Source organism: Drosophila kikkawai, chromosome X, assembly GCF_030179895.1.
Source record: "Drosophila kikkawai strain 14028-0561.14 chromosome X, DkikHiC1v2, whole genome shotgun sequence".
NCBI lineage: Eukaryota > Metazoa > Arthropoda > Insecta > Diptera > Drosophilidae > Drosophila > Drosophila kikkawai.
Window position 1 is genome coordinate 13,068,641 of NC_091733.1, and position 25,698 is coordinate 13,094,338.

Here is a 25,698-nt window from a genome sequence, read left to right on the forward strand (position 1 = left end):
AATAAATTCAAACTAACTTGATGGCTACATGATTTCTTCCCAGTGTAGTATGCAGAATACGGATTCTATTTAAACGGGTTTAGGGTTGTAGGGAGTTAATGAATGTACACTGCTATATATAAAGTATACATACTCTACTGACGACTCGGTCTATACATACATTTCATACCTAGGGTAGTCTGAGTGGATACCCACTAGTGCCTCGGCCGCTTCTTCGTTGCATCCAGATGAGATCTGTTCCCGGTTCGCAATGGAAGGTGTTTTCATCGAGCCAGGAATTGAGAGTGTCGACGCCGGTTTGCGGAGCTGAACAAAAAAATATATATTCAATTGATTCAATTAAATTGTATTACTTATTAAATTATAGTGTGTGTGTGTGTTTTATGTGTTTCTGATTAGTGCGGATTGTGCTTAATCGCTAGCATTGGGTGACCATCTACACAAGTAACTTCTAATTCATATATGGTATACTTTACCTGCAAGCATTAACTTAATTAAATATTATTCCTATATTTTGTTAAATTCTCTTCCTTAAATTAAGTAATTAACCACTAAAATAATATACACAAAAAAAATGTCTTTAGGGTTTCCTTCTAAGAATAAAAGGAAAGTAACTTATAATTGCTGGTTTTTCGTTCTCTCTCTCTGGCTCTCTTGTGTTCTAATTGGAGAGGAATGCAAGCTAGAGAGAGAGAGAGAGATAGAGAGAGAGAGAGAGTAAGAGAGCAAGAGAGCAGCTACATAAAAAAGAACTCTCTCGTTCGCTACTAAAAAGAAGAGAGAGCGTTAAGGATATGTGATATTTGGTAAGATAAGTAATAACTTAAAAATTATCTTTTTATGGTTTTGGATTTAAAAAATTAAGTTACAGCTTTCTTCTTGGCTTTCCCCACGTCATGTTTCCATTTGAATAACAAATTTCACTTATGAATATCTCCAATTTGGATTCCCCCCTTTGCTACCCACAGGCAGCTCCTCTGCGGAATCCTGCCATCATTTCTTTATACCCGGAATGACGACATCACCACAGCCACATCCCCATATCATCCCATCTGCGTGCTATCCTGCCTTTTCCTCTAGTCTCATCTTGATTCTTGATTCGGTGTAAATCCAATTATTTTTGTCTAACCAAAAATAGAAAAAAGCATAGAAAAATAGAGTGGAGATGTGGAATTGAAAGGGCGGAAGGAAATAAAAAGAAATCCACTTGCTTTTTCCACATAGCTTACAGTTCTCTATCTTCAGATAAAAAAAAAAAAACAGAAAATAAGAGAAAGCAAAGCACACCACACACAGCGTGTGTGTACAATTTGGTCTTCATATTTAAATGAAAACTAAAAGATAAGTAATCTGCTTTCCTACTTGTCCTCCAATATGGGTGCGGTTTTGCATATGACACAGAAAGAGAGACAGGGAAGGGACTAAAGGAAGAGAGAGAGAGAGAGAGAGAGAGAGAGAGAAAAGTAGTAAAAGTCGTAAACTAGACACACACACATAGAGTATACATACACTCTCCTACAGAGGGACACCCACAGGACTGCCTAAAATTTGGCTTGGAAATAAAATTTCTTTCCTCCTTTGCCCACTTGCTCCTCTATTTTTTTCTTCACTCCCTCTGACCCTGCCTCTTTGCTGGAATTGAAGTCCTTCCACTGCTCACTCAGTTGCCAAATCCAAATATTTGTTTTTAAAGAAAGGCTCAGCTTAGTTCTCCCCAGAACGTGACTGGGCGGCCCAGCTTGGGCTTAACTTGTACTTCACCTACACGGGAGGAAAAATTATACTATATATATATATATATGTATATATAGAGACAGAGAGAGAGAGAGAGAGAGAGAGAAGAAAGCTGGCAGGAAGCCAGCCAGCAAATGGAGTGCTAAGAGTGCTAAGTACATATTATGATAATCGTTTAATTTCTCAATTTTCACACAAAATTGAACTTTGCAGCTGCAGTTTCCTTGCCAGATTCTCAATTATTTTGTTGGATTTATTTTCATCTAAAGCTTTTTCTAAATTTAAGAGCATTTTTCTTACAATTTATAGCCCGTTTCACCTTTATTTTTCTTGGTGTTCCCCCACACACTCAGTTTGTCTATTTGCAAGTGCAGAATGCTATCGCTTTGAATGGCTTGAAAGCCATAATCAGTTTTTGGCTTTCGCAGTTTGTAAGCAGCCACTCCCCTGTAATGAAAGCCCAGCTGTCTTGCTCCTTTTCACCCTCTGTGTGTGTGTGTGTGTGTGAATTGGTTTATGCTAAGTAGATTTGCTTGAATGTGCTCCTCCTGCTTGTGCTCATGCTTCTGCTTTTGCTGTTGCTTTTCCTACTTGTGCAGTTGCGTTACTTGTGTCACCGCCTAAGCCCAGCTGAAGGGAGATGAGCTACGTTGACCGACTTGACTGGGATTTCCTGTGGCCGCCCAACGCGGGGCGATCATGTGGATAATTTGACACACAGATTGATGGGCGACAGGATTGGCCTTTGACCCCGGCTGTGTTATCATAATTGAGTGAGTAAGCCAACAAAGGAGAGCTAGCAAAAGAAGAGTACTCTCTTGGATTTAACTATCAGGTGTGCTTTTCATTAAGTTTTGGATTTTTCTTTGATTTAAAAGTAGGTAATAACATCTCTTTAAGGCTTATGTTGGCCCTCGATTCGACTTCGTTTTTTTGTTATATTTTCCTTAGGCTTAAATTTCTAAATTAGTTTAGTCTTAAAAGATGATGTGTTCAACGATGCGTATGAGTGATATAGTTACTCATACGCATCGTTGAGAACATCACTCATACGCATTGTTGCCCATTGTATAAACACAATAAACACCTTTATTATTTAATAAATATTTATATTAATAAGTTTACTAAGATCACTAATTTTCTTGATACTTCACCCTACATCTGAACTAGGAGCAGTTGGGAATTATAAGCATCGATGCTAAAGCAAAATGAAAACCCCAAAAGAAGGCAATAGTTTTTTTTAAACCACTTTTTAAATATCGGAAAATATACCTTTTTAACGTTCAAATATCGATATTTTTGAAGAAATATAAATATATCGCTTAATATTTTCAATTTATATATATGAAGATCTTGCCTTAAAGGTACTCATTAGAACACTTATTCCTTGACTTTACATTTAATTGCAATTTTATTTATATTGAAATAAAATTCTACGGGAAATTATTAAGCTTGTCTTGTGTATGTGAGTGTGTAAAATACGAAATTTAACATTTTTTAGAGACAGAGATGCTGGCATTTTGGCAATTCATTCAACTAAACACGATTTAAAACACGATTCCCAGCCCCAGCAGCGACATTAACAATCAGCATTTACCCTCTCTAAACACATTCCCGACCAAAATCAGGGAAAGACCAAAAAATAGGGCAGGAGCTGCCAGAGACAGAGACAGGGAGAGAGAGAGAGAGAGAGAGAATGTGAGCAACGAGAGCAAGAGAGTCTCCTCCTTGCACGCACACATGAGTGTAAGTATCCGAATGTCGTTGCCACAATTGTTTGTTATCGTTTGTTTGTTGCGTGTCCCTCGGAAAAGCCGCATACACGCACACTCCCACAGCGGCACACACACGCACAATTCGGGACACACGCAACGGGGGGATGAAAGGTCGTGGTCGTCGTCGTCGCTGGGGGTGGGGCACACACGAGACCAACGTCAACATCAACATCAACGCCTACTTGTCAGCAAGCAGCGCTAAAGGGTGTGTGGAGGAGATTCAGGGGGCGGCAAATTAACCCTCACTCCACCCCCCCTCCCAAAAAAAGGGGGTGCCCTGTCTACATATGCCAAAAAAAAAAACATAGAAATAGAGAAAAAAAATCTATTTTTCGGCTGCCACTGAAACAAAACAAATTGCGCATATTCCAGGACATCTAATGTCAATGATGTTAATTGGATTTCCTAATTCAGTTGAAAAGCGTTACATCCTGGGGGGTGGTTGGGAGGTGGGGGCCTCGCTCAGATTAAATAAATGCCTTCGAGGAAGTCATTTAACTTGAAATCCTAACGAGAGCTTGACGGATTCAATGGCCATAAATTGCAGAAACTCTAATTAAAACCCAAACCCAGCACAACACAGCCATCTAGCCAATTGAATTTTCCCTCCCCCATTTTCCATTTACAAAATAGTATACCAGAAAAAAGGAAAACGAGAGATGCCATACAAATGAGCGGAATGTTATATGAATAGGATAACTTATACAATATACAAATAATTCATACAATTTTTGCCTGTAAAATGGCATTCAGGGAATTCAATTAAATCTCGGAAAATATGTTAAATGCGAAGCTATAATAATTGCATTTAACAATGTACAAACGACAGGCGAAGAATTGATTCCTAGCGGCAAATAAATAAATAAATAAAATAAAGTGATTCATAAATACAATTACCAGAAAATAAGCCAAAGGAATTTCCATTAGCAAACTACGAGAAATGAAAGCTAAATTTATACACACTTGCAGCTCATATTTTATTATAAAAGCCTCATATTTTAAATTTTCAGAGACTTGATTGAATTCCCTGAGTGCCAAAGCTTAGCATATGACTTCTGTGAATTTTTAATAATTTATTTTAAGAACTGTTAAATTAAATATTGAAAATAGTTACCAAATGTGTCAAGGAAAAGCAAAAGAAAAAATCTATTTTATCAAAAAGATTTTGAGTATTTTTAATATTCAATTAAGGATACTTTCTCGTTACTTAAAAATAAAAAACGTATTATTTAATAAGATACTTTTAAGAGTATAAACTTTTGGATTACACTCCCGAGTCTTTGAGCACCCAATTTTCGTTCCATTTCTCATTTGTCTATTGCCCCCCCCTTAGTTCCCCCCATTTATCTGTCTCTTATTTTATTTATTAATTTTTTTGTTTTGCTTGTGTTGTGGTTTTTGGTTTTGTTGTTCTTTCGACCGATCACGCACACAAAAGAGATGTTGGCATTGGCATTTAGCCGATGCCACGCCCCGAAATTATTTCTCACCTGCGTTCTCACCTCTAACCGAATTAACATACTCATTGCCGACACACAGTTTATGAGCTTCGCAGGAACACGCATACACACACACACACACACAGGCAGGCAGGCAGGCAGGCAGGACTCTAACGCACACATGTGCAGCAAAAGGAAATTGGTGGAAATTATCGAGTTTCCTATACAAAACGCGTCCAGCACGCAAAAACGTAACGTAATGAAAGTGAAAAGGGAAACGAACTAGGAGAGAATGAAACAAGCGACGAAAATTGGTAACGACCATCGTCGAGAAAAAATAAAATAAAATCCAAACCTAGGGTTTGGGCTTCCTGAAGTTGTGGAGTTAACGATAACGATTAGGCTCAAATATGTGTGTGTGTGTGTGCGGTTTTCCCCTTCACTTTGCCTTTGCCTTGGTTTCCGTTTCCGCTCGCCGTTCGCCGTTCGCCTTTCGACCCTTGTTGCTGCCTAATAAATTTAGCGTAATTCACATTACATTAAGGTTACGTTTTCTTTTCTTGTGCTCCCCCGGAAACCTCTCGCTGTCGCCCTGATTGCCCACCCTGTTTGCCGAGTGCAGGAAATATATAATGAAGTGTTCGCTTTGTTGAAGCTTAATTAGGCGGATAAGTAATATTTTTGCCTGGCCAGGAATTTCTAGCACGGCAAAAAAAAGGGGGAAAAAAAATAGAAAATAAATAAATTTAGCTACAGTCGAGCCTTTGATTTTTATAAAATCGAAGCCGACTGAGACCTCAAGTCTGCAATTACGAATGAAAATACATAAAAATAAAAAAAATTAAAATAATAAATAAATCAATTCAGAAATAAATTAATAAATTCTTAAAGAAAGAAATAAAAATATAGAAAATAAATCAATTCACAAATAAATTAATAAGTTCTTACAAAATGTTTTAAAAATAATTAAAAATAATTAATTAATAAAATAAAGCTCGATAAATAAAGAAAATATCGATATATTGCTACTGTATCGATATATATATTTAAACGTAACGATAAATCGATATTCTGTTTGATATATCAGACTAATATAATCAAAAAAGGAGACGAAAAAATAAAATTACATGTTACAGGATTTTTTTTTTTATAATATCGATATTTTAGCGTTAAGTGCAATATTTAAAGTTTCGATATATAAAAGATATACTATATTAATATAATCTTGCAATTTCCCTTTCTGTAAGATCTCCAACTGAGTCTGGATTTATGTGGACCCATGTATGTATATGCTATTTTATACATATATATTACATACATATTTTTCATATTTTTTTATATTTTTTTAATATTTTTTTTATATTTATTTTATATTTTTTTTATATTTATTTTATATTCTTTTATATTCTTTATATTTTTTTAATTTTTTTAATTTTCTTATATTTTTTATATTTTTTCTATTTTTCATATTGACTATATTAAAAATATATTTTTTTGTTTTCGTGTTTATTTTTATCTCTGTGTATTTTATTTGTGTCTGAGAATGTGTGTGTGTTTGGGACCTAAAAACTTTGAATTACACAATTAGTTCACCCTGAGTGCACAATTCGGTCAGTTGGAGCTTTATTATTATAATTATTTCTTAGATGGATTTTTGGCCTTTCATCGCTAAGCATATCGGTTCCATTGGCTCTGTTCCCGTTCTAGATTTCTCCAGCGGATATAGTACATATTTCAATAAGCTGATATATAACAAGATGAGGCTGCTGGAGCGTGCCAAAGCGGCGCATTCATTTAATATAAAAAATGATAACTCGTCAATGACAAGAAACATTCTTCTTCAGAGTCCTCCAGAAGGCGCCTCGAATATATATAAATATATATATATATGGTTTTATATATATGGCTAATGTCAATGGGCGAGGCGTGTCACTGGGCCGATATAAAGCCATATCTATATATATTTATATATATATATAGTGGTGTAGGTGTTTGCTGGGCTTTGCATGTTGCAGGTTCTTATGATCGAAAATCAATATATCTAACCCTATTGTTACCACATACAGAGACATACACACACACACAAACACCGACCGCCGTACACCTTCGAAATGCGAAAAGACAAACGCAAGAACGTTGAGGTGATTCAAGTGGGAAAAGCCACAAAAAAATAATAATATTGCCAAAGAAAAGTCGTCGTCGAATTGAAAATTGCCCCAATTGTTTACCTTCGACTTGTGCGCCAAAGTTGACACATTTAGCGACTGCATGATGAAACGAGAACGACAACTAATATATATTAAAAATAAAAAACGAAGAAAGAGCCACAAATAGAAAACACAAATATCTGCTAAAGCAAAAGGTAAATATGATGGCTTAAAAGTAAAAAACAATAACAAGTAAATAGGTAGCTAGAAAGTAGGATATTTTCTGAAGAGGAATAGCAAACATTTATTCAGATGTAAATATTTTTTCACTGAGAAATAGGTATAAATATATAACTTTAGCTATTTTTAAAGTAAATCTATAATTATTTTTTTTCTCTAGAAAACAATATCGATTTTAATATGAAAAATATCGATATTATTTAGAAATATCCTACAATTGTGATTACATTTACTGATATTAAAAATTAAAATTAAATATCAACACTATCAGTAAATTAACCTTTTCTGCCAGTGTATTTAGAAGGGTGGCGGCATGAAAGCCTAACCAAATAATTAATAACGATACCAAATAGACACAGACCCAGTTGGTTTGGCCTTGACTCGAATGTTTTCACTTTTGGATGAACCAGCGCCAAAGGCTCATTCAGTTTTTCCACAGAGTGGGCCGATGGCTTTTCCCCAACCGAGCTGGACTAGGGCTAGGGCTAGGCTAGAGCTAGGGCTGAAGGTTAGACCGCGTAAGGGTCGCATGCTCGTTCAATTATCCAGTGGGAAATACAGAAATGCCCGACATACCGAGTTACAGAAACAAAAATGCAAATAGCAGACGGACCTTCGGCTGGACAAAGGTTCAAAGGGGGGCACAGCCAAGAGCAATTCGTTTCATTTACAATGATTTGCTTCCGCCATAATGACAAATGACGAAACTATATACACACAGCAGAGGATAACGAAGCTTGATTTGATTCGATTGAAGTTCAATTTGTTGTTGATTTTGCCTCCTGCTTTCTGACGTTGTTTCTGTTATTGTTTTTTCTATTTTTTTGTTTTTTATTCCATATTGAAAAGGGCCAGGACACGTGCTCGTCCACCCTTCATCCTGGTGGGGAAAACAATAACAAATAACAAAACTTTCAACTGACGCCGGCGTCGTGCACATGTGGCAAAGGTTGGGAAAAAAAAAATATATATATATTTAACAGGAGCCAAACCGAAAGGGACAACCATCCCGGAGACACGTGTCACTCCACGTTTATATTTATGTGATCCTACTCCCTTCACAGAGGGAAATAATCCGCAAGTTAGGGAAGCTTGAAGCCATTGAGTAAATTAATTATATTCAATGTTTCTATATATATACATACATTTTGTTATATAACAGAACAGAAGCCTAATTGACGATTTCAAAATTCTAGAAATTAATCTATCAAATTATACTATCAAAAATATCATAGTGAAATTTTCATGTATCAAAAAATATTGATATTATTTGAAAAATTGCTAAAAAATTATCGGGAAATGATTGAGATTATATTGCTTGAATATATGAAGCAGAATATCGAGTTATTGCTCATAAGTATTGCGATTATAGTGATATTTTTGGAAATAAGCAAGGTTTCTTACAAAATTATACAAATTCAAGTAGTTTCTTCTTGACTTTACGCTTTGTGAATGAATCAAATCTTTCTTAATTTATTTTCTTTTTTTTATGGCCGCGGCCAAAATGAAATTCGTTAATTGAAAATTCCCCTCAATTGTCTTTTTTTCCACCTTCAATTGCTTGGCACACGCGGCAAAGGAAAACAACTAACATAAAGGCGGCAGAGAGACGTACGTAAACCCTCGGCCAAATCCCATTTGAAGTGAGTTTAAGGTCTTAGGGCAAGCCTGATTGAGTAACTTAATAATTCAGAATTGTTTTCAGTCTCGGTCTCGTGGGGATTTGCATCTTTTAAAAGCCGACACAGCGTGGACCCATGCGGCGTATGCGTTATCTCTGGTCTGCTGTTCATAACGGCGGAATGAGCAGCTCGGAATCTTGGCCGTTACCTAATAATAACAACCATAACCAGACCAGCTAGCAGCCACCAGTATTAACACGTCAATGAAATGCGAACGCTGCCAGAAACAGAGGCAACATGACGTATACGCAATATTCCACATCCGCCCCATTGGCCATATATTTATGTATTTTTTTAAGATAAAGATTCCTTTGGTTGGAACCTACTTATATTCTATTATTATTTGTAGATATTTGATTTAGAACTTGAAATCGAAATCAGTAGTTGTTCTGGGAGAGAGCCTTTATTTTGGGATTTACGTAGTAAATCTGAGCAAACTAATCCATTTGTGACATAACTACAATGAAACCAGAAAAAAAAAAATCTGGGGATTTCCTTTCCTTTTGTTTTATTGTACAACATTTTTGGAGTTTTTTACGTTTCGCTGCTCATTTTGTTAGCTGATTTTCATTTGTTTCTTTTTTTATGTTTTTTATGTTTCCTTTCTTGATTTTTTTTGTCTTTTGCTCTTATCTGCTGGGTGCTTGGCCATTGTTGTTCCTGTCGCTTGTTGTTACAGCCACGTCCTTACATAACAGTCACCCCGACCAACCCCCTACAAAAAAAAAAAAAAAAAAAAAGAGCACACAGTGGCATTTGCGGTTTATCAAACGAAGCGAGTTGCATAAGATTGCCACTGCCATTTGCCACGAAAAAAAGTGTTGTTACTCCTAGGTTTTCTTTTCGTTTTCCTTTTTTTTTTTTTGTCAAAAACTGTCAGCCGGCTAAAGGATAACACACACACTCGTACACACAAATAAAAAAAAAAAAAAAAAACAGAGAGAGAGCCAGTAAAAGAGAGCGAGCAGAGGAAATGTCAATCAACAAGCCGGAACTGAAACTTAATGCAACCGGCTTGGAATTCCAACAGCAAAAAAAAACAAAAACAGAAAACGACAAACACACAGAGAGAAGGAAACACGCCAGGAAAGGAGAAGAGACATTATATATATATTTTTTTTTTTGCAGGTGAAGCCGAAATGTGGCCATGTGCTTGCTCTGCCGGTTAAATGGCTTGACTTGAGCCAGTCTCCAAGGGCTATTCCTAGGATAACTCTCAAGTTGAGTGGAAGAATGAATGCCAGTGGGACAAAGGCCGAGGAAAGGTGGAAAAAGCCCGGCGAGGAGGAAGGCAAGCGGAGTACTAGTGCCAAAATGTGTCGTAACTTTCGTTGGAATGCACGAGTTCTGACACACAGCGCAGAGAAGTGTGTGTGTGTGTAGGAGGGGGAGAACAAACAAACTCTAATTATATTAATATTATCACTCTTACTTTTACTTTTGCGCTGGCCTTCACCCCTCCGCCTCCTCCTCCACGCATTTCACTTTCACTTTCGAGTGAAATTTACATGAGACGAAGGCAAAGACGACGACAACGACAACGACAGCAATTTATATCGTCCAATATATATATTGGTCGCTTAATGATGGACTTTACTTCAACTTCAACTTCATCTCCTTTTCATAAAATATTCAAGGCGAAAGAAAAAAAAAATACAGAAAAGTTGATGGTTGAACCAAAAGTTTGAATCACTCTCTGAGCTTCTTCCTCCTTTTTTTTTTATTATTATTATTTTTTTTTTTTTTGCTTGGCTTTTCCTTCCCCCTCTCCCGTACTCATTACACCAGCAAACCCAAACACACACACACATATTGCAATATATGTACTGCGTACGCACATATGCAGGAAAATCATAAATTTTTGGCCTACGCTTCAAAGTTTTTCCGTTTCTTTTACTTCTTTTATGGTTCGAGCAGCGAGCCCCAAATAGTATGCTATGCTTTTCCATCAGCGCAAGAGGCAAGACAGAGAGAGACAAAGAGAGGATATTGTGTAAGAGCAATATGGGGATCCTCTTTTTTAGGATCCTTCTTTATAGAAAGTGTATATTGTTTATGGTATTTTATTTATATATATTTCTTTTCTTAGTTAAACTTCACATATTTCATGCTATGCAAACTTCACATTTATTGTTTTTTGAATGAAGCCTTTGGTGATATTGAATTTCTTAAACAAAATTTGAAATCAAATAGAATAACCAAATATTCTAAAAAAAAAGCTTGTTTCCTTTTTATTATATTTTTCTTCTTCTCCCAAGACGAAGAATTTCTTATTCTCTTTACTATTCTGCTTTCCCTCCTCTCTTCTTTTACTCTCCGCTCGCGCTTGTTTGCGCTACTTTCGCGAACATCTTCATGGAAAGCGTGTTGAGATATTTATCTATGGATGGGAAATATTGTAATATATTACTTTCGCCATTGTTCGGCTTTTTTTTCACAGCTCCTTCGCGATGCTTTCTTCCTGCTATCCTGCTTTATGTGTCTTTTTTGTATGTGTGTCTGTGTGTATGCGCCCTTTCGTTTTTCGTCTTTTCTTATTTTCTTACTTTTTATACTTATTTTGCCTTTACTTCTTTTTTGCCAGAGGCGATGCTGCGACGTCGGCAGCGACGCGAGCAGTGCTACTCCCGTTACTGTGGCCTACTGTTATTTCAGTTGTTGTTTGTGTTGTTGTAAACCCTTTTCTTCTTTGTTTCTGTTGCTGTTTTCTTTTTCTTTTTTGCCTCAATTAAATCATATTTTATTCACCTTATTTCGCTTGCTGCTGCTGTTGTTGTTGCGGCTGCTTCTCCTCCTCCTTTGTCTTCTTTTTCTTCGTCTTGGGTTTGGTTTGTCAGTTATCCCGTTATCGCATTGTTTCGGCTTTCATTTTCAATGTTTGTTCTCTTCTACTCGGTGTGTATGTGTGTGTGTGTGTGTGAATGATGTGTGAGTGTGTGTGACCGGAATCCGGTAAAAAAAACACAAGGTAAAGGTGGTAAATGTGCCGCTATTTCACTTTCCTTTTTTTTAAATATAATCAGCAACGAAAGGATTTCTAAATAGATATTTCACCGACTGGGGCGGAGCACACAGACACGCACGCACTGAAAAAAAATTGAAGCTCGCTTTTCGATTGCGGTAAACGTAATTGTACGTGTAACGGTAACGGTAACGCGAATTATAACGATATAGGGAACTGTAACGTGGACTGTAACTGTGAATATAGCGGTGACCGCAGGTGTTATTGTTGTAATTGTTATCGTATTTCTTATTGTTATTGTAACTATAGTTGCTGTCGCTGTTGTTGCTGCCGTTGTTATAATTTTTGCTGCTGCTGTTCATGCCGTGCTGCTGTTTTTGTTGCTTTCTGCCGATTATTTTATTTATATATTATTTGCTTCAATTTTGTTAAGATGTTAGTTTATCAATTGTTATTATAATATTATTATTCGTTTTTGAAGAGCTCATCGGCGCTACGTCAGCCATGGGTGTAAACTGAACACTGAACACTGAACGAACTGACTGAATACGAATACTGAATCTTTCTTTTATACAACCTCACCACCACTCACCACCGGCAGAGACTGGCTCTCTGCTATGCCGCGCAATTCAAAGTGTATTCCCGAGTTAATCGAAAACCTTCAACAAACGGTTCCCAATTTAGTGGCAAATTATTTTAAGTTTTTGTTACAAAATTCAAAGGGATTAGTAAGTTTTTCTTGACGCACTCTAAATTTAAATATCTATTTTTCAAATGCTTTAGCTATTCCTCTTTATTTCGGGGAAATTGGCAATGAAATACTATTTAATTTAATTTTAAAAAATCAACTTTAATTTTATTAAAATTCTTAGATTTTTTTTATATTTTTTAGTTTCTATTTATAATTAGTATTTATATAATTAAAATTCAGCAAGAGGCCACTGCCACTGCCGTTCATGTTAAAATGTCAAAACAAATTGTACACACTTACAGAACAACTGTGTCAAATTTGTATGGGAATGTTAAGCTTGGGTTCGAATTCCCATGTAGAATGTAAAATGTTTGAGAGAGAACTGTTTGTTAACATAGAAAAAAACCCGAATTGCTTCGGCAGCGACCGTCGGCTTGATTTCAACCGACTCGGTTGAACCGAGAGAGACGATGTTAACCGTCAAAATACAGTGCTGCCACAAAATATGAGCCAATACCAATAATTCAAGATTCCGTAGAAAATGAAGTATAGAATTAAAGTTGCTAACAAAAACGGTGGTTCGTTTAAATACTCGTTATATGCGAATGTACTTTACAAAAAAACACACTGCAAAGAAGGTTCTGTCTCAATATGAATTATATAAATTTTGCTTTCTTGGTTAAATTGATTTAAACAATTTTATTCTTTTAAAGGATCAAAATAAGGTATAGTAGTTCAATCAAAGCAGCAACCACAGCTGACTTAGGCTTTCACTTATTTCTTAAGAGACTGCAAATTAGAAGAGTCCTCTACTGTGAAGGCTTTGCTGTAACGACATAAAGTGAGCAACTACCGAAAAAAAGGGTGTGGGTGCTGAGTTCTTCTTCTTTTACTCATCCACTCTCTTCCTCAGGCTGTCCCACCGTGGACTTCTTCTTCTGACGCTTTGGCCCCAGATTTGCCTGTCAAACTGTCTTTATCAGCTGTCGTTGTCGCTGCCGCGACCGCTGCCGCGACCGCTGCCAACGTCGCAGTCATGGCTATGGCTGCCGCTTCTGTTGCGACTGAGGCTGCTGCTGCAATTGCAATTTTGTTTCCGATTTCGTTTTCGGCCATAATGAATTGACATTGTCATGTGTGTTTAATTTGGCGGCACACGAAAGGAGCACTAAACACTAAACGGAGGTGTGTATGAGAGAGCGAGTCGGCGCTCTCTCGCTCTCTCCTCTACTGATTTCCAATCCACTCAACTTTGTTAGGCGCTGTCGCTTTCTCTCTATCCCTCTCTCTCGCTTTGGTTCGCATATAATAAGGCTATCTTGCTTGCGCGCACCCACGAATACACACGCACGAGGCAGGAGCACACCCACACATGCAGCGACGCTGGCAGCGCTGACAGCGGCAGAGGACGAGGAGGAGCCGCTTGAAGCTGCTGCTGCTTGTTCTTCTTTGAACTTTGAGCTTCGCTTAAAGTTTATTCGTTTATAGTTTTTTTGCTCTTCCTTTCATTCCGCTGATAACTAATGGGAATAATGGCTGAATGACACGCAATACGAAAATCAAAATTGAACTTTACAAGTTAATCCTTTTGAGGTTCCACGCACACACACAGAGATACTCCTTCTGGGCATTCAAAATTCCATTTTAGAAATCAAAAAGAGAGATGGGTGGCGGAGAGTGACGTGAAGAGTGGGAGAGAGGGGGAGACAAGTAGAGGGAGCCGAAAAGAGAGCGGCTTTGTCCGTGGCCTTCGGTTGGTCCTGCGCATTGGCCAACTCCGATTTGCGTAAGGTGACGGTCCTCCTCAGCCTTCTTTCATCCTCCCTTTCTCCGTTTCCCTTTCGGGCTTTCCCACCTCTTCCCCATCTCTACATCTTCCAGCCATTCCCAAATGGATGCTCAATTCAAAGTTCCAGCAACGCGATTTCATTGTCATCGCCAATTGCCGCTGCCCGCGTCGTATTTCTTTACATATGTACATACATATGTACATATGTATATACATAATACATTGGACTATAGTCACGTTGTTCTGCTATATTTTGTGCACGCAAAGGATATACGGATACGGATTCGGATGTACAGGTCGGCCTCGCAAGGCTAACCGTTCGATTTAAAAGGGAATCAAAGGAATAGCTCAATTTCACTATTTTCTATTGAGCTCTTATTTGAAAATATCTATTCTCTTTTTATTATCGAGCACCCTGAATTTTTTCTCTTTGATTACAGGATCATGATGGAACAATTTAAGGCCTCTTAAGAGAAAGAAAAAAAAAGCGTAGAAATAAGTTTGCCATAATAGAGCCTGACTGTGACACACACACACGCTCACGCATCCATCACACAGATACACGACAGCACATACTTGAATAACGCTCTCACAGATACGCGAATGCGAAAGCGAATGGTAATGCATTCTTTGGCGCTGATGAACTGACAAATGAATTGGCCTAGGCAACCGTAACAGCTGCTGCTCCGCTCCTCATCCTGGATCCTTGAGCCCCGGCCCTGAGACCAGTAGCCTTTAAGCCTTTAAGTCCGATTCCTATGGCGGGATTTACTAGAGATCACTCTTAAGGCCCAGCGGACAACTCAAAAACATATTGTGCATGCCAATTAATTTGAATTGTCATGTTTAATCCAGCTAATTGGCATCTTGGCTTATAAAGTGAAGAAAATGTATTGTAATTTGGAATATATATCAAGCATACTTTATTTGAATATGTTTTTTTTTTTTAATAATTTATTTAAGTTGAAAACTTATCAAAGAGAGAAATATTATTGGGAATTGGCATTTTATCCTACATCTGAACTAGAACTCGTTGGGAATTATAAGCATCGATGCGAGAGAAAAAGCAAACCACAAAAGTAGGCAATAGTTATTTTTAACCACTTGAAAAACTGTATGCAAACTGCTTAAAGTTTGGAATAATCTATAAATATCCCTTCATAAATTGTATAAATATTTTACAATAACTTTTTTAGGAGACTTTAGTCTTTTGGCTCAGTGCACCAAAGCAGCTTTAGTGAGAAAACAGTCAACAACTTGTACCTGTAAAATCCCATACAACGGAAACGGCAAAAGCCCCGCCAAAGCCTTTAAGGAGTCCACACACACTCATTTAAATAAATTAATGCATTGTGTGCGTGTGTGTTTTCCCAGTGAGATTGCAATTCCAATTGCCTTCATCATCAATGGGAGAACATCGCACCTAAGTCCACACATACCACATCCTGGAGTGCCCAGAGTGCCCATCCTTTACCCATCCTTTAGAATTTATCTCCACACACACACACATAATCCTCGCTGGCGTTGTCGAGTTCGACCCAGATATCAAATGGAAATGTCAACGCAAACGACAGATAGTCAAAATGTTGTCATGTCGGATTTTGAATAATTCATTGAAATGAAAACTTTATGCATTTGTCAGCCATTTGCCATTCCGGTATCCCCTTAGCCTCCGCCTTGCCTTCGTCTTGCCGGGCTTTTAATATAGAAATATATATATTCATATATATATATATCTAAATACCGTTTTGGATCCATCTTCAGCGCTGGCTTAGGACCTTCTTCATTGTGTCTCTGTGCCTCCGATAAATACGAGTACAACTACTTCGATGAATGTCTAGGATGCATTCTTTCTTATAATTTCCAGGAATTTATTTTCTATTTTCAGATTTTCTGAGAACTTTTTAAGAATATGTTATTCTAACATTTTAAATTCTTTCGATAACATATAGTTGATTCCCCATTTGTTTTACGTGAAGCGACGTCTTTAAACCCACAAAATGTGTGCATGATACAAAAAATTGACTGACCGACTTCCGCCGCTGAGAGCTGCCCAAGATCTTGCCGTATAAATGAATCATAAAGCGACCTGGTTGCACCACAGGTGCATGCCCTCAAAGACGGGACATCTGGTCTAGAGGTTTACGCCGATGGTTAAAGGCATCGGCGGCGGCGTAGAGGTCAAAATGACTCGGCGGCGGCGGCGTAGTAGTCAGAAAGAACCGGCGGCGGCGGCGCGTCAAATAAGGCAAAAAGGCCATTTTAATGAGTTATTTTTTTTTTTTTAAGTTTTATAAAGAACAATGACACTGAAGGCCGCGCTGAAGCTGCGCCGATGCCGCACCAGCGGCGCGCCGCGGCGCGCCGTTATTTTCATAATTTGGCGGCGGCGCGTCAAATAAGGCAAAAATCGGCGGCGGCGGCGGCGTGGCGCGGCGGCGTATATGTCTAATCTGGTCGCAATAATCGCAGAGCCGAAACCGAGTCCGGTCCGTTCCGGTTCGATTGTACCCGTACACCTTGGCAAATGACTCAGAACAGCTGTAAGTGGATTCGTTTCGCTGCGAGGCGACCTTTATATTGTCAGCGACGATTCCGTGGCCATTCAAGTGGATAGAGGTCCGGGTCCGGGTCCGGTCTTTAGTCTTACGGCTCGGGGACAGTCCGCTAAAAGTGCCTCTTGTCATATTTTATTGATGGACACTTGGGCAAACATCTAGAGTCGCCATGCATGCACTTGCTAAGATATACGGCGGGGCACATTTATATATATATATATATATATATATATATATATATATATGTAGGGGTTAGTATATATAATCGTAAAGAGCAGGGCATGCTACGCCTTATATACACGTTGAAAAAAAAAATTGTTTGGGATCACGATAAAAATTAATGCGCTCTTCGATTTTATTTTTATTTAAACATCTGAGTTACTCCAAAGGTACATATATCGATATTTTAATGCTTTATCCAGTTAAAGCTTTTAGATTTCGGTGATTGAACATTTATCGATTTTTATAGATTATTTTCTTTTCATTTAAACTTCCTAGTTACTTCAAGGGTATTTTAATGTTTTTTCGATCAAAGTTGAAGGCTTTTGATTTCCCCGATAAAACATTTATCGATTAATTAAAATTCGATTTTTTTAAAAAGATTTTTATCAAAAATAAAAAAATTTTAAATCTAACAATTCTTATTTTTCTTAGATTTTTTTTTTAGTTTCCTAATCAATAATTAATATTTACGCACATTTTTTCGCCAAGTGCAGCCAGGCATTCGAACGGAAAACTGCAGTCCGCGGGGTCTTCAACTATTATCATGAAATTTTAAAAAGTTCCTCGTCTATTTTTCGCCGCATAATGCCGAGGCAATAAGTTATTGGGACTATTGAGGCCACCTGGCCAGCATTTTTCACAGTACAAACACAGTCCAGGACTCTGGGCACTAGCAGCACCTTTCGCTTTCACTCCACCTTTGTGTGTGTTGGTCCTTTGTGCCGTGCCGGTCCGGTCCTGACAGTTGATAGTTGACTTGGTCGATTAAAAGTCCTCGAAATGCGGACATATGGACAAGGACGTGAACGTGTCACTGAAGAGAGAGAGGGTAGCTCAAAGGAGTCGTGTCGTGTTGGCAAAACAAATAGAAAGCCTTAAATATTTTAGATGACACCCCGTAATACCCATTGGGAGCAGCAGTCTGACTGCATATATATAATATTTATCATCATCTAAATATGCACGCATGTGTTGTTCTCTGCCCATTTGCATACTGTTTGCCTTTCGGCTTTCAGGTTTTCGTATTTGTATATATATACTATACGTGTGTGTGTGCATCGATAATTCATCTGAGGACCCCTTGTTCCATTCAGTTTCTGTTCCTTTTCAATGCCTTATTTGCTTTATATTGCATATGCCATTAATTACGTTGTGGCCATTGTTTAAATAGCCAGCTCTATATAGAGTCTATATATCTCTGATGTAACCAAACAACAGACGGGGCTCAACGATGAACTCCGGAAATCAAGGCATAAATTATGGCTTCGAAAAAGAAACCATTTTGACCCTGAAATTTAACAATTCGATTTTTCAAATATATATGTACATATATATTTAAATAATGATGATGAGGCTATAGATATCGATGGTGCTGTAAACAATATATCAAAGCATAAGGCAGACACCTTTCGATTTCAAACACTTGAGCGAACTTTATGTTTTTATGGACGTCTTGTTCAGATTCAGATTCGGATTCAGATATAGATTCGGATGATAAAATACCCAAATAGCGCCATATAGACCCCTCTTTAAATGATTTCTGTTTGTTTGTTTGTTTGTGTTCGGTTGGTGGGAGTCGCCTTTGCGATGTGTTTTGTGTCTTGTTTCTGGTTTTTTTTTTCGCACATTTATTTTGTGTTATTGCTTTTATTTCCCTTCCCCACAAACGGGATTACTCTCGGAGAATCCTGCCCAGGGGTATATTATTTAGTAGTTTCTAAAATCTATCAATATTATTATTATTAAATTACTCAATTATTATTAATATTGAGTATTAAAAATGTGTAAGAGTTTAGGTCTAGGTAAATGAAAAAGTTTATACTTTATATACTCTTGGGAAATATTAGAACTACATTTTTTGTGTCTCACAAAACCCCTTCCATATTTTAATCATTAAAATTTTGTTTCCGATTCCATGTTGTTTTTTAATTTATCCAACAAATGTATCCATCCAAACTATCCTGCTACCACATGTCGTATGAGTTATTTCGTTTTCAATATTACTCATACGCCACATAGACGGCATTTTCTTTACCTTTCTACTTTTTATTTATAGATTTCCCTAAATTTTAAAATATTTAAAGACTCAAAAATATTTCTAAATTGAAGAAAACACAATTAAAGAAGAATTAAACATTTTTTGATAAACATACGCCCCAGCATATGAGAGCAATTTTTGTTTTATATATATTTATTATCTTAATTCGATTTTTTTAACTCTTTTCTACAAAAACCAAAATTATATTAAAAAATAAAAAAATAATATTTCCATTACGTATGAGTAATTTGTTTTTTAAATATTAATCATACGCTACATAGACAACAGTTTTTAAATTATTTGTTTTTTCCTTGATTTTCTTAAGTCTTTTTTTCGTAAACTTTAATAATTTAAGTAAATAGAAAGGGAACTAAAAATTAAAGAAAAGGTAAAAAAAGAAGTAATAAATACCGTTTGATTTGCAAATTAAATTTACAATCAACTCATTGATTGTAATTTTTTAAACTGTGTTTATTAATTAAAATTAATTAATAATTAAAATAAATTCAAATCAAGTTTAAATTAAATAACAAACAAGTTATTTAATTCTTAAGAAATTTTCATTAAATTTTTCAGCTTGTCCTTTGTAAGATTTGTGTCACTTTTTGCACTTTTTGTTAGGGTACCAAAAGTTTCGTTTCTCAAACATTTCCCCCCAGAGAGAAGCTCCATCTCGCGCGTTTTGCTTATTTGCTTCTTATGTTGTTTTCGCTTTTGTTATTTTCTGCAGATGCTTTGCTCTGGTTGAAAATAACTTCGAATCGCTTAAGAGAGAGAGAGAGAGAGAAAGACACCCAGTGCCGGAGAAGAAACCCAGAGGAACCCGGAGGAGACAAAAGAGCGCGCGAGAGAGTGCCAGCGATTTATTTATTTTTATAGTCTCGGACGCGGGACACGTGGAAGCCGCCAAACCAAATGGCAAATGGAAATGGCTGAGATAAGCTAGATACGTCATAGTTTCTTAACGCTTGCACTGAGCGAAAAATTTGCAATTTAACAATATTAAATATATCGAAAAAAATAATCGTGCTCAATATCTTAAAGAAAATGTCGAAAACATCAATTTGTAGAATTAATCGAATTTTTGAATATAAAAAAATATCACATTTATTATTAAAATATAGATATTATCTAAAATTTTTATATTTTCTATTCCCTTTTCCATATAAATTGGCTCAAAATTCTAAATTGAATATCGATTTATCGTAAATTGATCGTAGATAAAAAGTATCATATTAAAAATAAAAAAAATGTAATACTATATATCTGTTTATCGGCAACCGCGGCAAATATCAATAAATAACATAACGAATATATCGTATTTTGTAAGTTCAAAAGATCGATTTATTTTAAACATCGTAAGAGTTGCGATACATATCGATATTTCTGTATTTTTCAATATATTCTCTGTTTTCTAATGTTTTAATTTTACGGTACATCTCTTATACATTTTTTGTTCGAGTGTATATGCCTAGGTTACTTACCAAAATCGGTCGCTCATTGGCGTAGGACAACTTGCGTGTGTTGCGCAGCGTTTCCAGCCAAAGGGAGTTCCTGCGCGCGGCACTCGTGGCGCCACCGACGCTGCCCGTTCGCGTCATCATTGCGGCGGCCGCGTTCAGCGGCAGCGGCGGCGGCTGGGACGGTGCTTGTAACATGGACATAGGCGGCATTAGCGTCATCGATTGCGATGGGGATACGGAGGGAGAGGGCGAAGGTGATGGAGTTGGAGAGGGGGTGGGTCTTCCCCTGGTCACCGGCGGCGGCGGCAATGACGTCGTTAGGACAACGTTCGCCGGCGTGGGCGGCTGCGGTGGCATGGCCTTTGTGGCTAGGCATTTATGGTAAAAATCAGGCTCCTGATTGCAATCGTTCGCCATGCAAAAGGCTGGCGACATGCTCTGCTCCGCGGATCAAATTGATGAAGGAAAAAGGCCTCAAGGATCGCAGGGATATTGCTGGATCTCTTGGCCAAAAATGCTAACAGTTTTGCTTTAATTCTACACTTCACTTAAGCATTTAGCCAGATTTTTCACACACGTGTTTTTCTTTATAAATATTTTTTTTAAAAAACCAGAGAACTATCTTTTAATAAATTATTTATATTCATACAACATTTTTGTACTCTTCGAATTCGCACAGAGATTTTCATAGAAATTAACGTTGTTTATATTTTTTTTTTTAAATCGAAATTGCTTTGTTTATTTATTTTCTTTGGCAATTTTCACATTTACTTGCTTTTCTTGGTTTGCATTTGCATTTAATTATTTTTTTTAAACAGGTTTTAAAGCCTTTTTCTATGTATAGGAAAAGGATAAACCTATTGAACACTTTTCACAGATATAAAAACTAGAAAAAAAAAAAATGTAACACGAACCGAAGCAGACGAAAATCTGCTCAGATTTGATTTGATTTTGATTTGAATGCGAATTATTTTGGGGCAATTTTTCGACTGCGTAATTGTCCAGAGAATGTAAACAGATCGGAACGGGAAGCAGACACAACACCCGTTCACTTCCAGTATTTAATGTACCGATCCAATGCGATGCGAACCGAACCGAAGCAAGATCTGGAGATGCGAATCTCTGGAACATGTATGTACTATATTGAAGAGAGAGCGATCCCTTCCGACGACGACGCACAAATGGCCGGCCTACCGAACATTTTATTTATATGCCCTGCCTCTTTGCTATTTTATATACCAACCAAAGCCTCAACTTGGTCAATACCCTGTATATAAAATGATCTGAATTTTGGTATGGTAAGATATAGAAAGGGACCTTAGCTATATATATACAAAAAAAATGAGAGCTTTATCGATAAAACTGCGACCAATATACTATAATATATACAAACATATAATATAATTTATTATATATTATATGAGTATATTTATATTGTAATCTAATGTTGATCTGAATTTTTGTATGGGAGTAGAGGTTGCCCTTATACGGCCTATGGTCAACATAAACAGTGTGTTAACTCTATAACTCTAGGTGTCATACGCGTTTTTGTATGATATATACCATAGGTTTTTTATAAAAACCTATCTAACCTAATTGCCAATATGATCTGAATTTTGGAATGGTAGAATATAGCTATATATTTACCAGATTCAGAGGTCATTGATAAAACCAAATATATATGAATATATAATATATAGTCTAGTTTTTAAATAAATATCTATAATAATATTTTTAATTATATGAAATATTATTCTTCTAAAGTTCAAGAAAATTATTTTTTAGAGTAATATACCCCACCGATGGAACTCGATTAGCACGCTTTAAAATTTTGTGGATTGGATCCCAGGTATGCGAGTGGAACCCATGTGGAGGCAAAGCAGCAGGTGGATAATAATAAGTGAGAGAGACGAGAGGATTAGTGAGAGAGCGGAAGAGCGGTTGAGGCAATCAATCGATGAGATATCCGCTAAGATGGGAAGCATTCAGTGGTGTGGTTGTGAGAATCAAACACCTGATCATGCCTCTACGTCATGGAAATGAACATTTTGTATCTGCTCAATCGAGGAAAATGTGCAAATGTTAAATGCTTCCTGCTTGCCACTTAATAGATGATTCCCAAGAAAGAAAGAAAAAACAGAGAGAAGGAGATTGGAATACCCTGGAAAAATGACTAAAGAATTTCCCACCCAAATAATACTTTTGATTTAAAATTTAGGAAAATTCATTTTAAAATATTACGTAATATTGTAAGAAATACTAAATGTATTGCATATTTTTATAATATATTAAATTCTTTTCCATATTTCTTCAAAAATATATCTTTTATTTTTCCAGCACATTTATATAGCTAGAAACCTTTGACTAAATATTTTCTTGTGGTTATTGTAATTATATACGTTTCTGTTTAAATAAATTCGAACCTCTCCCATTGATTACACTCGAAAATATAATTGTAATTCATATCAGTATTCATATTTATATTTTTATATTAAGTATTACTAATCATATTTCCATAACGGTGCTTGTGGAAAATACAATACGGTGCTTGGCATATGGAAATATGTTTGTATATTTTTTCAACTACATCTTACCTGCGGCGATAGATCATCATTATCGCTTAATATTTATAAATAAACGAATGGAACTAGGCAGCTACACACATTCAAAACGGATGCAAAGCGGAAGTGGATGTGGAGAGTGGAAGTGTGGTAAATGGAGAGTGGAAAGTGGAGATTTCAGTTTTTCAAAACCGTTTTTGTGAGATTTCTAGGGAAGATTGAGTTAGAGGCAGTGCAGGCTAGGAAGAACTGAACCGATTGCACATTGGGGAGCATTAGCATTAGCATTTGCAATGTTGCGTTTGTTTTTGGTTGTTATCCATAACAGAACAAACTACTTGACCGCTGGGAGGCGGAAAGGTCATAGCTTAAGCCATAAATGAGCGAATATCCAGTATTTTAGTCATTTTGATTATTATTTATTTAAAGAATTAAAAAAAAAAAAATTTAGAAAAAAAATAAAAGTGAATTTAAATTTTTTTTAATTTTGTTACAAATTTCTTTGGTTATTTTGTCATTTTTTAACACATTTCATGCTCTTTGTTTTATTGTTTTCTTTCGCTCACGTAAAGCTTAAATGCGGTGCCATTGAAATTTAACTGTTTTTAGTTTTTATTTTGGAATTTTGGAACTACGAGCTGGTTTAATATATTTTTTTTAACTCATTTTAAATATTTATGTACACATTAAACAAAATATTGTTATCGTTGGCAAAATGGGACTTTTTGTTTTGTTATTTTTTTTTGGGGGGGGGGGTAATTATTTATAACGATTTTTGCAAATTAAATACCATTTTGGAGCATTGAAGCGTTTCGTTAGTGGCCTCGGTGAAGGCCCTTCGAAGGCGCAACTTTCGGCTTTCGGACAAGGTGCGAGGCATTAGAAGAACGCCCTGAAGAGATCAGATTGCGAGAGTGGATGCGATAGCAGTTAGTACAGTTGAACAGTTAGACAGAGTTTAAGTTTAAGTTTAGGTCTTAGTTAGTTTAGTTGCTAGGCTAAGTTCCTGTTTCTTTTTCATTTTTGGAAGGAAAACACATAGTAGACATAGGATCTGGTGGGATATATGTATATAACAGCGAAGGATACATAGGAATATGAAATATATATACTCGTACATAGATATCCTACAGATAAAGACAGTGCGTTGTTGCCAGAGTGTTGGGGTGATATCGATTTTGAAATTGAAAAGAGATTTTAGAGAGATTTCGATGATTTTAGGGATTTAAGAGAGATATTGAGAAGTATTTAAAAAGAATTTTAAGAAGATTTAATTATATATTTTAAGAAAAATATTTATAAGGATTTTTAGAATTATTTAAGGTGAGATTTTTGATTTATTAAAATAAACTTAAAATATTTTGGGTTTTGAGAAGTATTTTAACAGAAATTTAAGAAGATTTAATTTTAGATTTTAGGATACATTTTTAGAAAGATTTTTTAACATTATTTTAGGTAAGACTTTGGCTTATTAAAAATTCGAAAATAATATTTCCATTGCAAGTTTTCTATTATTAAATAATTAATTGATTAAAAAATAATTAAAATGATATTATAAATCAATCCAAGACCCCTTACACCCTGACACAACGCCCTGCTCAGCTATATAAGTACAGATAGCAAACTGGTTCAAAAGGATATATAGGATATATAGAAATACAATTGAAACTACATAGATTGGTATTCAGAGACAAACTTAGTATATACGATATGCGATATATATATATACGATATTTCTAAGGAGTATATATACGATATATGTACGATAAAGACGAAGAATGATAGGGTTCCAACAAATATTTAATAATTAAAATAACGAGTGATAAATGTAGATGAAAAGTTCATTGCAATGTTGCATAATTAAATGTCAGAGCTTTGAAACAATAAAAACAACATATGACAAGGGGAAATGCGAAGCGGAAAACGGAAAAGCGGAAAACCGGAGACAATTGAAAACTTGAAAATACGTTACGCGAGCTTTCGCCTTTACAACCAGAAAAGCTCTAGTAGATATATAACTGAAGCTTTGAGCGAAGGGGTGACACCAAGGGAATTGCATATTAAAATGCGTGTGTTTCTTTTTTATTTTCTTCATTCGTGTTAAATGTGGCTTGAAAGCTCTTAAGCGCGCCGATTTCCCATTTGATTTTTCCCCCAGCTATCTTCTCTATTTTCTCTGTTTTTTTTTTTTTTTGTATGAAAAGCTCTTGCAAAGCTTCCATAAATGTTTTACCGCTTGGCGTTTCTCCCCAGACTATTTGCCGAAAGACAGACAGACAGACCCAACGCAATTATCTATAAAGAACTAAGGAAAATGGGGGAAAATGCTGGAAATTGGGGAAAGGGAAAATAGGAAAAACGCGACGGCAAATGTCAAAGAGTGAAAACATTCATCAA

General features: G+C 36.3%; 1 protein-coding gene across 1 annotated transcript in view; it reads right to left on the reverse strand.

Annotated features, from left to right (window-relative positions):
- The window catches only part of SK (small conductance calcium-activated potassium channel), a 55,474-nt gene that overhangs the window by 26,334 nt on the left and 3,442 nt on the right, over positions 1 to 25,698 (reverse strand). The window contains exon 3 of the mRNA XM_070287875.1: positions 170 to 306. Coding sequence (XP_070143976.1) covers positions 170 to 306 — 137 coding nt within the window. The remainder of the gene's footprint in view (positions 1 to 169; positions 307 to 25,698) is intronic.